The sequence below is a fragment of the Coregonus lavaretus genome, assembly GCF_964263955.1.
Source record: "Coregonus lavaretus genome assembly, chromosome: 22".
Taxonomy (NCBI): Eukaryota; Metazoa; Chordata; class Actinopteri; order Salmoniformes; family Salmonidae; genus Coregonus; species Coregonus lavaretus.
Window position 1 is genome coordinate 6,085,722 of NC_140009.1, and position 15,332 is coordinate 6,101,053.

At 45.2% G+C, this 15,332-nt stretch overlaps 1 protein-coding gene and 1 long non-coding RNA gene across 5 annotated transcripts; both read left to right on the forward strand.

Annotated features, from left to right (window-relative positions):
- The first annotated feature begins 1,714 nt into the window (after positions 1-1,714).
- On the forward strand, positions 1,715-2,523 carry LOC311149859. Its single transcript, XR_014615060.1, has 3 exons — positions 1,715-1,770; positions 2,306-2,324; positions 2,477-2,523. It is a non-coding gene; the product is annotated as an uncharacterized lncRNA (long non-coding RNA).
- Positions 2,524-3,739: 1,216 nt separating this feature from the next.
- Positions 3,740-5,331, forward strand: LOC311149840 (uncharacterized protein). Of its 4 annotated transcripts, XM_084187076.1 has the most exons (4): positions 3,740-4,612; positions 4,711-4,773; positions 4,849-4,914; positions 5,038-5,331. In XM_084187076.1, exons 1-4 carry the CDS (start codon positions 3,760-3,762, stop codon positions 5,244-5,246), a joined length of 1,191 nt encoding a protein of 396 aa, XP_084043202.1. In that variant the 5' UTR covers positions 3,740-3,759; the 3' UTR covers positions 5,247-5,331. The 4 variants fall into 4 exon arrangements, with proteins under 4 accessions (XP_084043202.1, XP_084043200.1, XP_084043201.1 ...); XM_084187074.1 differs by having other exon boundaries at positions 4,711-4,914; XM_084187075.1 differs by having other exon boundaries at positions 4,711-4,914; positions 5,041-5,331.
- Positions 5,332-15,332: the final 10,001 nt, after the last annotated feature.

The window sequence follows — 15,332 nt, forward strand, 5'->3', positions numbered from 1 at the left end:
GGTGAGTTAATGTATGCTAATTTGTATAGTTATAGTTGATAAAAGACTGTAAGAATTTGAAGTTAGGATAGTCTAAACATGTAAACGTTGGTTTGGTGTCTCTAACTTGAATGGTTCAAGAGTAACTGTTGGTGAGTCAAGTTATGCTAATCTGTGCTCATTTATATAGTTATAGTTGCAACAAAACAAAAAAAATTGAAGTTAGGATAGCCTGAACATGTGAAAGTTGGTTTGGTGTCTCCAGCTTGAACGGTTCAAGAGTTATTGTTGGTGGGTTATTTTATGCTAATTTTTGTCATTAGTTTTGGTCACTAGTTGTGGACAATAGTTGTGTAGTTCAGTAGTTGTGGTCAGTAGTTGTGTGGTCAGTAGCTGTGTGGTTGTGGTCAGTAGTTGTGCAGTTGTGGTCGGTAGGCTAGGTCAGTAGTTGTGGTCACTAGTTGTGGTCACTAGTTGTGTGGTCAGTAGTTGTGTGGTTGTGGTCAGTAGTTGTGGTCACTAGTTGTGTGGTCAGTAATTGTGTGGTCGTGGTCAGTAGTTGTGTAGTTCAGTAGTTGTGTGGTCAGTAGTTGTGTGGTTGTGGTCAGTAGTTGTGGTCACTAGTTGTGTGGTCAGTAATTGTGTGGTTGTAGTCAGTAGTTGTGTGGTTGTGGTCAGTAGTTGTGGTCACTAGTTGTGTGGTCAGTAATTGTGTGGTTGTAGTCAGTAGTTGTGGGGTTTAGTAGTTGTGTGGTTGTGGTCAGTAGTTGTGTGGTTGTGGTCAGTAGTTGTGGTCACTAGTTGTGTGGTCAGTAGTTGTGTGGTTGTGGTCAGTAGTTGTGTGGTTGTGGTCAGTAGTTGTGTGGTCAGTAGTTGTGTGGTTGTGGTCAGTAGTTGTGTGGTTGTAGTCAATAGTTGTGTGGTTGTGATCAGTAGTTGTGTGGTTGTGGTCAGTAGTTGTGTGGTTGTGGTCAGTAGTTGTGTAGTTGTGGTCAGTAGTTGTGTGGTCAGTAGTTGTGTGGTTGTGGTCAGTGTCTAAACTACAGTTGTTGCGTGTGAAAAGTGAAAGAAGTGCGATGAGAAGTGATAGGGTGAAATATGAAGGGAGTGAACGGAGACAGTTTCGCTCTATCCAATCAGAGCAGCAGGATCAACGTACAGCCCGCCCTTCTCTTTACAGACAGGCAAACTAACCAGTTGAATTATTTAGAGCACTGGGCACGATCCTGAGAAGGAGGACAAAGCTAGTTAGCGTTCGAAATATTCTCTGTATCATTCCAGATTGTCCAGACTGGGTAAGCATTAGAAATCTCAGCGCTAGCTGTTCGGTCCGAAACAGATTCACAAATCATGGGAATTTGTCGAACTATGAAGACATAGTCTTCCTCCGAGGCATGTGTTGCTAGGCAACAGTTGCCTTGACAGGCCTGCTCCCTCCATGGCTAAAGCCAGTGTGAGAGGCATGCTAACAAACTACAAATACATTAAAAAAATAAATACTGCACTCTGACCCACAGAACGTATTTGCTAGATTCATGATGGTGTTGTTAGACAAAGCAAGGAAAGTAAACTTCAAAATGTTATGTAGTTTTATTGGAATTTGCATAATGAATCTGCTAGCTTCTGACATGACTTACTGCATCTATAATGAAAGCAGATGATGGGTTTCAGAACAGCTCTAGCTAGCTAATTTTCCCCAAACATCAGACACCCCCTGACCTCGGACACTCTCTAGCGGTTGGAGGACTGAATCACCTCGAGCTCAACATTTAAATGGACTGAAAAATAACGGTACGTTTTGTGACTAACGACACCCTTTTAGCTAGCTGACCACCGATTTTCAGTGCAATTTATGTAAGTTAAGTTAGGTTTTGAGAGTTTTCAAAAAAGTTATATGTACACATTTTGTGGAACACGCTGCATATTGTAAAATTCGACTGCGCGACAGACCACACATAATTTAATATCCAACTTTTTACCTCTGAAATATAGCTAACGGATTTTCTAATGTTGCTATCTTAATGCTAAATGTTGATAGAACTGCTAAGTAAGCAAAAAGGAAAGAAATTGTAAGTGTTAGATAATACATATCACGAAAACAGCTGCATGTTGTCAAGCTTTACCGTGTCAAAATTGGAGTCCTCTGACGGAGGCGTTTTGCACAATCTGCAAAAATGTATTTGGAACTTTGAACCATGAACTTTTCGACACCTATAACTGTTGGCTATATTTCATCTTACAACAGCTACATAGAGGCAGTATTTAGTTAAATGGTACAATGTATGCATCAATATTACACTAATTGGGACACTAATTTTCATTACAGATAACATCAAACAAAAAACGTGGGTACACTTTCAGTTATTGTGAAAACTTTCATCACCTTTCAATGCCTTAGCTTTGAAATGTAAATGTTTATACATATTCAGATTGAGTTATCTTTCTAAAATGTGTATAGTATGCCAAGTTATTTAGCTACATGTATTTACCACTGCAGCATGGAGAAAGTCAAGAGGAAGCAGTGGAGTGAGGTGGACATGTTCCATGCCATGGAGGACTGCGGGGCAGGGATGGCTATCCGCCAGGCTGCCAAGGTTTGGCATCTTTTGTTTTTAGGAGATTACCATGTGTATGTGAATTTTATCTGCTAGTAACAGTTTTCTTTTCTTATCTACCAAGGTGCATGGTGTACCTCGGCAGACCCTGGCGGACAGGCTGAGCGGCCGGGTGACCCATGGTTGTCGCAGTGGACCACCCACATTGCTTGCACCAGAGGATGAAAAGTCTCTGGTGCAGTACTGTATCTACTGCGCCAGCCATGGGTTCCCCTTCACCAGACAGAGGCTGATGAAATACGCCGACAAAATACGCAGGTATTTGGTGTTCTATGTGTTTATGTATGTAGAATGCTGGACTGACTGTTATCAATGTGTGTGATGTAAATGTGGATGTGTATGGTGATGCCAAAACAAATTATATATTCTATTCTATTGTAGGTTTCGGCACCCAGGGGAAACAATCCCACCACTGGGGAAGACGTGGTGGGAAATGTTCAGGAGGAGGCACAAGAACCTAAGCATGAGGAGGCCGGACACCCTGGACAGGGGGAGAGCTGAGTGTGCCACACGTCCGACGATGGACACCTTCTTCACTTCTTATGAGAAGCACTTGGAGGAGAGTGGGTTGAGGGAGAAACCCAGACAAATCTATAACTGCGATGAGTCTGGGTTTCGTAGCGACCAGAGCAGGCACAAAGTGCTGGCTCCCCGGGGCGCAAAACACGTGTACCAGCAGGCTCCGGGGACCAAGGAGCACATCACAGTGCTGGCCTGCTTCAACGCAACTGGGGAGGACATCCCCCCATTTATCATCTACCCCAAGTGTTTCCCCGGTGGCCACTACACACTGGGAGGCCCCCCCCAAGCCTTGTATGGACGGTCAAGCAGTGGCTACATTGACGGGGACCTGTTCAGGAAGTGGTTTCAGCACTTCATTAAGTATGCAGTGAAAGAGCGCCCTCTCCTTCTCCTCTTTGATGGGCACAAGAGCCACATGGACCCGGAAGTGCTCGCGGTGGCACTAAGGGAAGGGGTTATACTTCTTTGTCTTCCACCACACTGCACCCATGTCCTGCAGCCGCTGGACGTGGCATACTTTGGCCCTTTAAAGTCTGAGTTCTCCAAGGTAGCTGGAGACCTTAGCCATTTTGACCACTCCTACATGGTAAACAAATCAGAATTTGCCAGAGTATTCCGCTACCCGTACCAGCGATGCAAGGACATGCGCTATGTGGTGGAAGGGTTTAAGAAGTGTGGCCTCTTCCCTTTTGACCCTTCAGCCATTGAAGGGTCCCGTTTAATGCCGTCTCGGACCCTACCGGGTCCCAACACCGCCTCTACTGGAACCAGCAGCAATGTGCCATCCATCAGCACCTCCTCCCCAGCGACCACAGGAGGACCCTCAGCCCCTGCCCCAGTCCCAGCCGCTGCTCCAGTCCTATCCCTAGCTCTAGAAGAGCACCCCCTAATAGAGGGGGGGCTGATAGCGAAGGACCTGGGGCACATCCTTACTGTCCTGAAGTATCGGCTGGACCGATACAGAAGACTCCCTGTGGTCGCCACATGCCTCACCGGGGAGGAATACACGCGCCAGTGGCAGGAGAGGGGTGAGAAGGAGAGGGCCGGGGCAGAGGAGAAAGAGCGTCGGGCAGCCCTCAGAACACAGAGGGCACAGGAGAGGGCTGCCATGGATGAGACCATTGACGCCATCGCCTCTGCTGGACCCCCTGCTGGAACCACTCCTGACAGCTGCATCACCACTGCCAGTGCCTCCCAGTGTGCAACACCTGTAGGAGCCGCCGGAGTCCCCAGCTGCAGAAGAAGGCCACATGCCTACTCTCCCGGCCACACCATCGTCGGCCCCTCAACCCCACCATTACAAACACCAGCTCCTCCAAGCCATCGTCGGCGGTTTTGTCCACCACCACCCCAATGCACACCACCCCCCATGTCTGTCACCACCAACACGGCCTCCTCTGGACCAACTGCCTCCTCCGTCTCCCCTGGTCACACCACCATAGCAGCCTCGTCTGGTGTCCCTGCCCCCTGCAATTTGAATACCACCACCTCCACAGGTAAACACATGTTAAATTACGAAAAAATGACTGTTTGTTATCTGTTTTATAAAACAGCAATGTAAAAAATATATACATATATCTTTATATATCTACAGTAAATAGCACCAGCCCTCAAGTCATCTCCGCCTCCTCCAAAACCTCTGCAGCTTCCTCCAGAGGTATTGATGTAAAAAAGTTGAAAAGGGTTTTCATGCAACATGCTCTGTCTAACACTACTTTTTCTCAAACTGCAGCACAGAAAAGGAAGAGAAAAGCTACACCGGTCACATCTGTCACACCACCCATGGCACCACTCTCAGGTACTTCATAATCTGTTTTTCTCGCTCTCTCAGTTGTATCAATTACTATTGTTGTTGAAGAACTTCTACATTTTGCAAAACCATATTAATCAATTTGTATTATTATTTAATTTTTTATAAAAGAAGACACCACCTGCTGTGCTCGCTGCGGGGAGCGTGATCCGCCTGCAAGCTCCTCTCAGGAGTGTAGATCCGAGGTGCCATGGGTGTGCTGTGACTTTTGCCAGCACTGGTTCCACTGCAGGTGTGTGCAGTGGGATCAAGAGGTAGCGGTGGAGCTGGATTTTTATTGTGATTTTTGTGACAATATAGGGATGGAGGTCGAGATTTAATTGTTTGTTTTGTTTGTGTTCATATGAAATTATTTATTTGTTCAAAAAAATAAATGTCTAAAATATAATATATATATTTATTGAACCCATCTTGTGTATTTCTTCCTTTACTTTCCAAGTGCACCTCTGCAACACAAACTCCAACAGTGTTTTCATTGTTTTATGTTAATGCACATAACTGAAATTAAAGTGTATTTGATGTAAATTATTAATACTCATATTTCATTTGGTTACAACACTGAATATGTTGGTGAAGAACCATTTTTTAAGAGTCCACAAGAGGGCGCACCGGGCTACGCAATGAAAAGTTGACAGGCAAATCATTATTTTTTACCTGAAGACAACTAGTCAACTATCTAGTAAACACTTCGGGTACGTGGTTGGTGTCTCTTTTTTCAACAAAATTAAACGGATATATCTTGTAATTGAACAAAATAGTAAGGTGCCCAATAACTGGGGGCCGTATACAGATAATACGGGACGTATTTTTTTGCTAAACCGCTTATCAAAAGCAGATAACAGTAATATTTTTAAATGAAATGTCAAACTTGCTAATTGCTAAACCGTTAGCTAACATTTTTACCACATCAATAATCACAAAACATTGAAGGCTTGATCACAAGATAACACTGTTGAAGGTAATATATTTCTTAAACGCTGTTGAATATGACGATAATACGGGATTCTACGCTATAGACGGGTTGGTTGTTCAGCAACAAAACTGACATGTGCTCAACTATGGGGCAAAACAGACGGGGTTGGCTTAGACTGTTGACAACATGTAAACTATATTTCATCTCCAATGTTTATTGAAAACATGAATAAATTAGTACAATGAGCACTTGTCTCTCAAATACATCGCTACAGTTGTTGGTTAGCTAGCTAGCGAATTTCTGCCATATTAGCATTGACATGAAATCAGTCAAACACCTCAAAACAAGACATGGTATCAAGAACCAGATGAAACTAGCTTAAACGAGTCACTTACTATTCCCCACCTGGCAGTTTCTTGTCATTGTTGGTAGCTATCTGGCCATCCAGAATCACAACAATTCACGGACTTCTGCCCCATTGAAGCATGCTCATAGTTTTCGTGACGTTATCAGCTAACCCATTTATTGATTGGTAGCTATTCCTAATCCGTTTTAGATTTGAAAAGCAAAGAAGTAGAGGAAGATTTCATACCCTCTAACTTTTAATCTAACTGGTTGGGAAAGTGGTCCACATTTCAGTTGTTTATAAAAAGTTACGGAAACAGCTGTAACTTTTTATCGGAATAAGATCTTGATGATGTCACAATGGGACCTTTTAGAATGTTGAGGAAATCCCATGCAAGTGGATGGAGGACAAAAAGAAGGACAAAAAGTTTAATAGTTTAAGAAGTATAAAATATATCAAAAACTTGTATACAGGATTGTTGATCCGGACCGGTCTAGACGTTTTAAAGTTTAAATGACATTTCTAGCTCAAACGGTGTAAGAGGAGTAGCAAATAATATTAATAACTAAGTCAGAAGTATGTCAAAGATTTAAAGTGGGGACACTTGCTTCCAAGCCTCCCTAATAATAAGTCAGAAATAATTCTTACAATATTTAAAGTGTGGCTTCTGTTGCAAGCCACATTAATTACAGATTTGTTTTATTTATCTTGATTCATTCTGACTATTTTTGAGGGCAATGTACAGTAGTAGTGACTGTTGTTGCTAGGTAACATGCTAAGATTCATGGGAAGAAGTTTCTGCTAAGGGTGCCCACTCGATAAAGAGGCTTCCGAAGGCAGCAGTGGAGCCCTTGATTACTCGAAAACTAGCTTTTGAGATTGACTCGATTGATTCGTGAATGCGCATATCGAATGATTGAGTGCTCAAAGTGCTCAAAGTATTCGGTTTGAGATTCAGCCTCAGAGTGCGTGACAGACAACCATGGTGGGGGCCCTGCGCCAGATGCTGCCCACATTTAAAGCACAGAGATGTCCTACTGTACTCTGCCCCAATTACAGCACAGTAAGGTGAAGGAACGCAAATGCCAGCCCCCAGTGGAGGCCTGAGAGAGAGTTCTGATTGGACAGTGGAGGGCTGAGAGAGCTGTGATTGGACAATGGAGGGCTGAGAGAATGTTGTTTCGACACTTCTTTAAATGTCAGTTAGCCACGGATGGATATATTTTTTAAAACATGCTAAGAGGAGAGGACAGAGTGTGACATCATCACTCAAAAGCTCTGAGGCTTCAACACTCACTAAAATGCATGCATAAGGTTTGTGACAAACACAGAGAGAGAGAGGCAGAGTGTGTTGATTGGACACACTATAAAAGGCCAGTTAGTTACGACTCACAACATTATCTAATAAGAGCTTCAACACTTACTGTACATTTAAGTATGTTCATAGGGTTCATGAGTTACACACGGTTAATTACCTACATTAAGGTCCATGCAACACATGGTCAATGACCTACATTAAGGTCCATGCAACACATGGTCAATGACCTACATTAAGGTCCATGCTACACATGGTCAATGACCTACATTAAGGTCCATGCTACACATGGTCAATGACCTACATTAAGGTCCATGCTACACATGGTCAATGACCTACATTAAGGTCCATGCAACACATGGTCAATGACCTACATTAAGGTCCATGCAACACATGGTCAATGACCTACATTAAGGTCCATGCTACCGACAGTTAATGACATACAGTGCCTTCCGAAAGTATTCAAACCCCTTGACTTTTTCCACAATTTGTTACGTTATAGCCTTATTCTACAATTGATTACATAGTTTTTCCCCTCATCAATGTACACACAATACACCATAATGACAAAGCAAAAATAGTTTTTTAGAAATGTTTGCTAATTTATTTTTAAAAAAAAACTGAAATATGACATTTACATAAGAATTCAGACCCTTTCCTCAGCACTTTGTTGAAGCACCTTTGGTAGCGATTACAGCATCGAGTCTCCTTGGGTATGATGCTACAAGCTTGGCACACCTGTATTTGGATGGAGAGTGTTGCTTCACAGCTATTTTCAGAGATGTTCGATCGGGTTCAAGTCCGGGCTCTGGCTGGGCCACTGAAGGACATTCAGAAACTTGTTCCAAAGCCACTCCTGAGTTGTCTTGGCTGTGTGCTTAGGGTCATTGTCCAGTTGGAAGGTCAACCTTCACCCCAGTCTGAGGTCCTGAGCGCTCTGGAGCAGGTTTTCATCAAGGATCTCTCTGTACTTAGCTCTGTTCATATTTGCCTCAACCCTGACTAGTCTCCCAGTCCCGGAAGCTGAAGAACATCCCCACAGCATGATGCTGCCAGGTTTCCTCCAGACTTGACACTTGGCATTCAGGCCAAAGAGTTCAATCTTGGTTTCATCAGACCAGAGAATCTTGCTCTTATCCAGAGCGTCTTACAGTTAGTGAGTGCATACATTTTCATACTGGCCCCCCGTGGGAATCGAACCCACAACCCTGGCATTGCAAGCACCATGCTCTACCAACTGAGCTACACGGGGCCTTGTGTGCCTCTCCAAATCATGTCCAATCAATTGAATTTACCACAGGTGGACTCCAATCAAGTTGTAGAAACATCTCAAGGACTCGCGCCATGATATTCCACTGTAGCCAACTCTTCATCTGTCCTTCATTTCCATGCCATACATTATGGTCCTCTGCAGCTCAATTGGTAGATCGTGGTGCTTGTAACGCCAGGGTAGTGGGTTCGATCCCCGGGACCACCCATACGTAAAAATGTATGCACACATGATTGTAAGTTGCTTTGGATAAAAGCGTCTGCTAAATGGCATATTTTATTATTATGGGTGGAGGTTAGGGTCCCTCTATATTATGGGTGGAGGTTAGGGTCCCTCTATATTATGGTTGGAGTTTAGGGTCCCTCTATATTATGGGTGGAGTTTAGGGTCCCTCTATATTATGGGTGGAGGTTAGGGTCCCTCTATATTATGGGTGGAGGTTAGGATCCCTCTATATTATGGGTGGAGGTTAGGGTCCCTCTATATTATGGGTGGAGGTTAGGGTCCCTCTATATTATGGGTGGAGGTTAGGGCCCCTCTATATTATGGGTGGAGGTTAGGGTCCCTCTATATTATGGGTGGAGGTTAGGGTCCCTCTATATTATGGGTGGAGGTTAGGGTCCCTCTATATTATGGGTGGAGGTTAGGGTCCCTCTATATTATGGGTGGAGGTTAGGGCCCCTCTGTATTATGGGTGGAGGTTAGGGTCCCTCTATATTATGGGTGGAGGTTAGGGCCCCTCTATATTATGGGTGGAGGTTAGGGTCCCTCTATATTATGGGTGGAAGTTAGGGTCCCTCTATATTATGGGTGGAGGTTAGGGCCCCTCTATATTATGGGTGGAGGTTAGGGCCCCTCTATATTATGGGTGGAGGTTAGGGTCCCTCTATATTATGGGTGGAGGTTAGGGTCCCTCTATATTATGGGTGGAGGTTAGGGCCCCTCTATATTATGGGTGGAGGTTAGGGTCCCTCTATATTATGGGTGGAGGTTAGGGTCCCTCTATATTATGGGTGGAGGTTAGGGTCCCTCTATATAATGGGTGGAGGTTAGGGTCCCTCTATATTATGGGTGGAGGTTAGGGTCCCTCTATATTATGGGTGGAGGTTAGGGCCCCTCTATATAATGGGTGGAGGTTAGGGTCCCTCTATATTATGGGTGGAGGTTAGGGCCCCTCTATATTATGGGTGGAGGTTAGGGTCCCTCTATATTATGGGTGGAGGTTAGGGTCCCTCTATATTATGGGTGGAGGTTAGGGCCCCTCTATATTATGGGTGGAGGTTAGGGTCCCTCTATATTATGGGTGGAGGTTAGGGTCCCTCTATATTATGGGTGGAGGTTAGGGTCCCTCTATATTATGGGTGGAGGTTAGGGTCCCTCTATATTATGGGTGGAGGTTAGGGCCCCTCTATATTATGGGTGGAGGTTAGGGTCCCTCTATATTATGGGTGGAGGTTAGGGTCCCTCTATATTATGGGTGGAGGTTAGGGCCCCTCTATATTATGGGTGGAGGTTAGGGTCCCTCTATATTATGGGTGGAGGTTAGGGTCCCTCTATATTATGGGTGGAGGTTAGGGTCCCTCTATATAATGGGTGGAGGTTAGGGTCCCTCTATATTATGGGTGGAGGTTAGGGTCCCTCTATATTATGGGTGGAGGTTAGGGCCCCTCTATATAATGGGTGGAGGTTAGGGTCCCTCTATATTATGGGTGGAGGTTAGGGCCCCTCTATATTATGGGTGGAGGTTAGGGTCCCTCTATATTATGGGTGGAGGTTAGGGTCCCTCTATATTATGGGTGGAGGTTAGGGTCCCTCTATATTATGGGTGGAGGTTAGGGTCCCTCTATATTATGGGTGGAGGTTAGGGCCCCTCTATATTATGGGTGGAGGTTAGGGTCCCTCTATATTATGGGTGGAGGTTAGGGTCCCTCTATATTATGGGTGGAGGTTAGGGCCCCTCTATATTATGGGTGGAGGTTAGGGTCCCTCTATATTATGGGTGGAGGTTAGGGTCCCTCTATATTATGGGTGGAGGTTAGGGCCCCTCTATATTATGGGTGGAGGTTAGGGTCCCTCTATATTATGGGTGGAGGTTAGGGTCCCTCTATATTATGGGTGGAGGTTAGGGCCCCTCTATATTATGGGTGGAGGTTAGGGTCCCTCTATATTATGGGTGGAGGTTAGGGTCCCTCTATATTATGGGTGGAGGTTAGGGTCCCTCTATATTATGGGTGGAGGTTAGGGTCCCTCTATATTATGGGTGGAGGTTAGGGTCCCTCTATATTATGGGTGGAGGTTAGGGCCCCTCTAGTCCTGTGCCATACTGTATGTGTTATAGCCGACTCCTATATTGCTCGCTGTAATGCCATACAGTACACGTTTGGGTCAAAGCCTAGATTCCCTCCTGGGGATTTGGTCAAAGCCTAGATTCCCTCCTGGGGATTGGGTCAAAGCCTAGTTTCCCTCCTGGGGATTGGGTCAAAGCCTAGATTCCCTCCATGTCCTGGGGATTGTGTCAAAGCCTAGATTCCCGCCTGGGGATTGGGTCAAAGCCTAGTTTCCCTCCTGGGGATTGGGTCAAAGCCTAGATTCCCTCCATGTCCTGGGGATTGTGTCAAAGCCTAGATTCCCGCCTGGGGATTGGGTCAAAGCCTAGATTCCCTCCTGGTCCTGTGGATTGGGTCAAAGCCTAGATTCCCTCCTGGTCCTGTGGATTGGGTCAAAGCCTAGATTCCCTCCTGGTCCTGTGGATTGTGTCAAAGCCTAGTGTCCCTCCTTGTCCTGGGGACGAATCAGAACATAGAATTAGAATGAGTCTAAACATTATTCTATATGGCATTATTGACTTCCTGTATGTTCTAATTCTATGAATCAGAACCGAGTGGCAGTGTTACCTCAGCAGTGAGTTAACTGACGTATTTCCATTAGCTCCTAGTGTGACGCAATGCGCCACAGCAGTGTAGGGTCTCAGTATTCAGTAATACAGGAAAGTGATTTCCAATAATGACCCTACTAACCCCAATCACTGGCAATAATGATCCTAATCAGCACACTGGCATTGTATCATCAACCCTTCAACAGTTAATAAACCAACCAGACCAAGCACCCTGGCTGAGACCCAAGAACTGAGTTAAAGGTCCAACGGTGTGGTAGCCATTACTGTTCTGAGTAGAACGAGGCCAAAATACCCACAATCAATTGCCAGGTGCTGGACAGAAAGTATATGATGAAGAGTAATGTCAACAACTCTGTAATGTTCCAGTGAGAAACACACATAACACCTGATCCCAGTGGGAACATTATCTTACTGTCACTAACCCACTGGGGAGCATTACACTGGGGAACATTACACTGGGGAGCATTACACTGGGGAGCATTACACCATTTGAGACATAGCCTACCTCCTGGCCTGGCTACCTAATTCACGAGGGCTTAGTTGGTATTTCATCGGCTCTGTTGCACAAACACAAAATGGTTTCAGAATAGAACATGCCCAGCAGGAGACAGAGAAGAGAGGAAGACTCCACAGGATGAGGGATGCAGTCGCAGCTAGCCAGGAGACACATTTACATATCACATCCTCCAGGGAGTTCTACCAAGGTTTGGAGATTAAAGCCACACACACGTGCACGCACACACACACACACACACGTGCACGCACACACGCACACACACTTTCCTCCATCTGTTGTGTCATCAGATGTGAGCCCTAAAAACAAACAATGGCTGTCGACATAACAGCCATTATAGTTGTGTCTTGTGAACAGCGTGTGTGTGTGTGTGTGTGTGTGTGTGTGCTGTCAAGGAGGCAGACTCAAAAATTGGGGCAGGAAAGGTAAAGTCCAACTGAGCCAAGTTTCTATAATCTCTGCCCGTGCCCTGGCTATATCCAACCCAATCTCTGCCCGTGCCCAGGCTGTATCCAAACCAATCTCTGCCCGTGCCCAGGCTGTATCCAAACCAATCTCTGCCCGTGCCCAGGCTGTATCCAAACCAATCTCTGCCCGTGCCCTGGCTGTATCCAAACCAATCTCTGCCCGTGCCCTGGCTGTATCCAAACCAATCTCTGCCCGTGCCCTGGCTGTATCCAAACCAATCTCTGCCCGTGCCCTGGCTGTATCCAAACCAATCTCTGCCCGTGCCCTGGCTGTATCCAAACCAATCTCTGCCCGTGCCCTGGCTGTATCCAAACCAATCTCTGCCCGTGCCCTGGCTGTATCCAAACCAATCTCTGCCCGTGCCCTGGCTGTATCCAAACCAACCTCTGCCCATGCCCTGGCTGTATCCAAACCAATCTCTGCCTGTGCTGGTGGTTGACAACAGGAGATGTGCTAGCAGTCTCTGGCTCCGTCTGGAATGGCACCCTATTCCCTATATAGTCCACATTGAGCTATGAGCCCTGGTCAAAAGTAGTGTACTACATTGGGTATAGGGTGCCATTTGGGAGTATATTTTCTAGCAGGCTCTATCTCATTGTCAGCAGACCAGACAGGATGGGACAGCACTGCCTGCATTGTCATTCTCCCTTTATGAGGCACACGTAGCAGAGTACAGTACTTGGCAGAGTACAGTACTTGGCAGAGTACAGTACTTGGCAGAGTACAGTACATGGCAGAGTGCAGTACTTGGCAGAGTGCAGTACTTGGCAGAGTGCAGTACTTGGCAGAGTGCAGTACTTGGCAGAGTGCAGTACTTGGCAGAGTGCAGTACTTGGCAGAGTGCAGTACTTGGCAGAGTGCAGTACTTGGCAGATAGACAGCAGAGAGAGAGGAGAGGAGTGCAGAACAGGAATGTAAAGTTTGTCATTTTTAGCATCTTGAGTTGACACACCACCGTAAAGTCAGCTGCAGAGAGATAGGATGGCGGGGGATTAAAAAAAATAGAGAGACAGACAGACACACTGGACTATATTTTTTGACAGTTTAAAGTCCAGATTTTCACGTCTGCAGTATTGAGCAGCTACGTCTCTCTTGCAAAGAGATTTTATGTCAACGAGACTAACGTGTATATAAATAACGGTTAAATGCAAAAAGGAAAATAACTGCATGTTTTTTTTCATAAATGTTTTCGTGATGCATACAAAAGAGATGCATTGTACCTTGCACTCTAGCATAAAGCAGTAACACATTGGGTTCTCGTTCTTAATCTACTACAACAACAACAACAAAAAATCACTTTCGCAAAACAGATTTTGTTTCTATAGATTTTTGCCAGGAAAATCGATAACAATGTAAAAGTGAAGAAAGAGAGGTCTCGAACCAATCAGAGTATCAGGCCAGGCCAGTTTTTGCCCCAGGCTACAAAACGGGAGGACTTTGTATAAAATAGGAGTGTAAGAATGAGAACCCATGACATCAGTAATGCTTATCAACAGCTGTAACCGTTATCTCTCCCAGTGTCCAAAACGCTACCCTGATAGCAAGCTAGCATTGGCCCATCATCAGTAAAGTCAGCGGCCCACTTGCCATTTGCCTCATTGGCTTTAGCGTGGATAACGGCTGCAGCTGACACTAAAGCAGCATACCAACTGTTGGTTAGCCATTGGCCTCGGACACTGGTCCGATATCAGCTAGCCGACTGGTGTGTCGCATCATATGGCCAGCAGAGGTCTGATTAGTGCTTGCTAGCTGGAGTAGCAAGGCTACAGAAGCGCAGCTACGGCTTATTCCAACAGACAAGCAGAGGTGAGGAGTTGGAAGCAAAACAGGGAAACAGAGATGACTTTTGTATTCGTAGAGACTGTTGTGTTGTGACTGTTGTGTTGTGAAGCTCCAACTCATTCAAATATGCAGCAGAGACACATCTCACTCTGTGGCTGACTGGCTGAGTCCTGCTGAGTGTTCCGCTCTCTGTGGTTTACCAATGTCGTTCAGGTTTAACACACCCACAAACACACCCACACACACTTAACTGTAATGTTTTCCTTCAAGCCAGACTGGGTACATGCTGCCCAATAGCAGCATATATATTAAATACAACCTGTCTCTCTGCTTAAGATAAGTGCTCTCACAGCCAAGCAATTTGCTAAGACTTTCTTTGCTAGAGCTTTCTTTCAGTTATGTCTCTAATAGCCCTCAAGGTATAATAAGGTAAATGAAATATGTCTGTCTGTCAGCTGATTAAAGCTACTTCAGTTCCCATAGCCAAGCACTTTGCTCTTTGCTAAAACTGGGCTTTCTTTGCAATCCAGTCATGTGTAACTTTCTGGCTTCAAATTGTTGTCGAAACATACACAGAGGTCAGACAGTGGGACCAGACCTAAGATGGCTTGTAACCACAATAACCTTGATGATCCTTTTAATTTTGTGCGTCGAAAAGTTTCCTTGAGTGAAATGATAAGCATCTGACCTCTCAACTATTGATTGTGGGAATGAGAGACGCAACTTCATATTCAATCATCTCCCCCATCCTCTCCTCGGCCCAGACTGAAAACGTTGACTGTGACCGTGTGGTGATAGAGTAGCTAGCGCGAGCACACATTCATTATTCATCTTTATACAACGGGGGTGGTTCTAATCCTGAATGCTGATTGGTTAAAACCGCATTCCAGCCAGTGTCTATT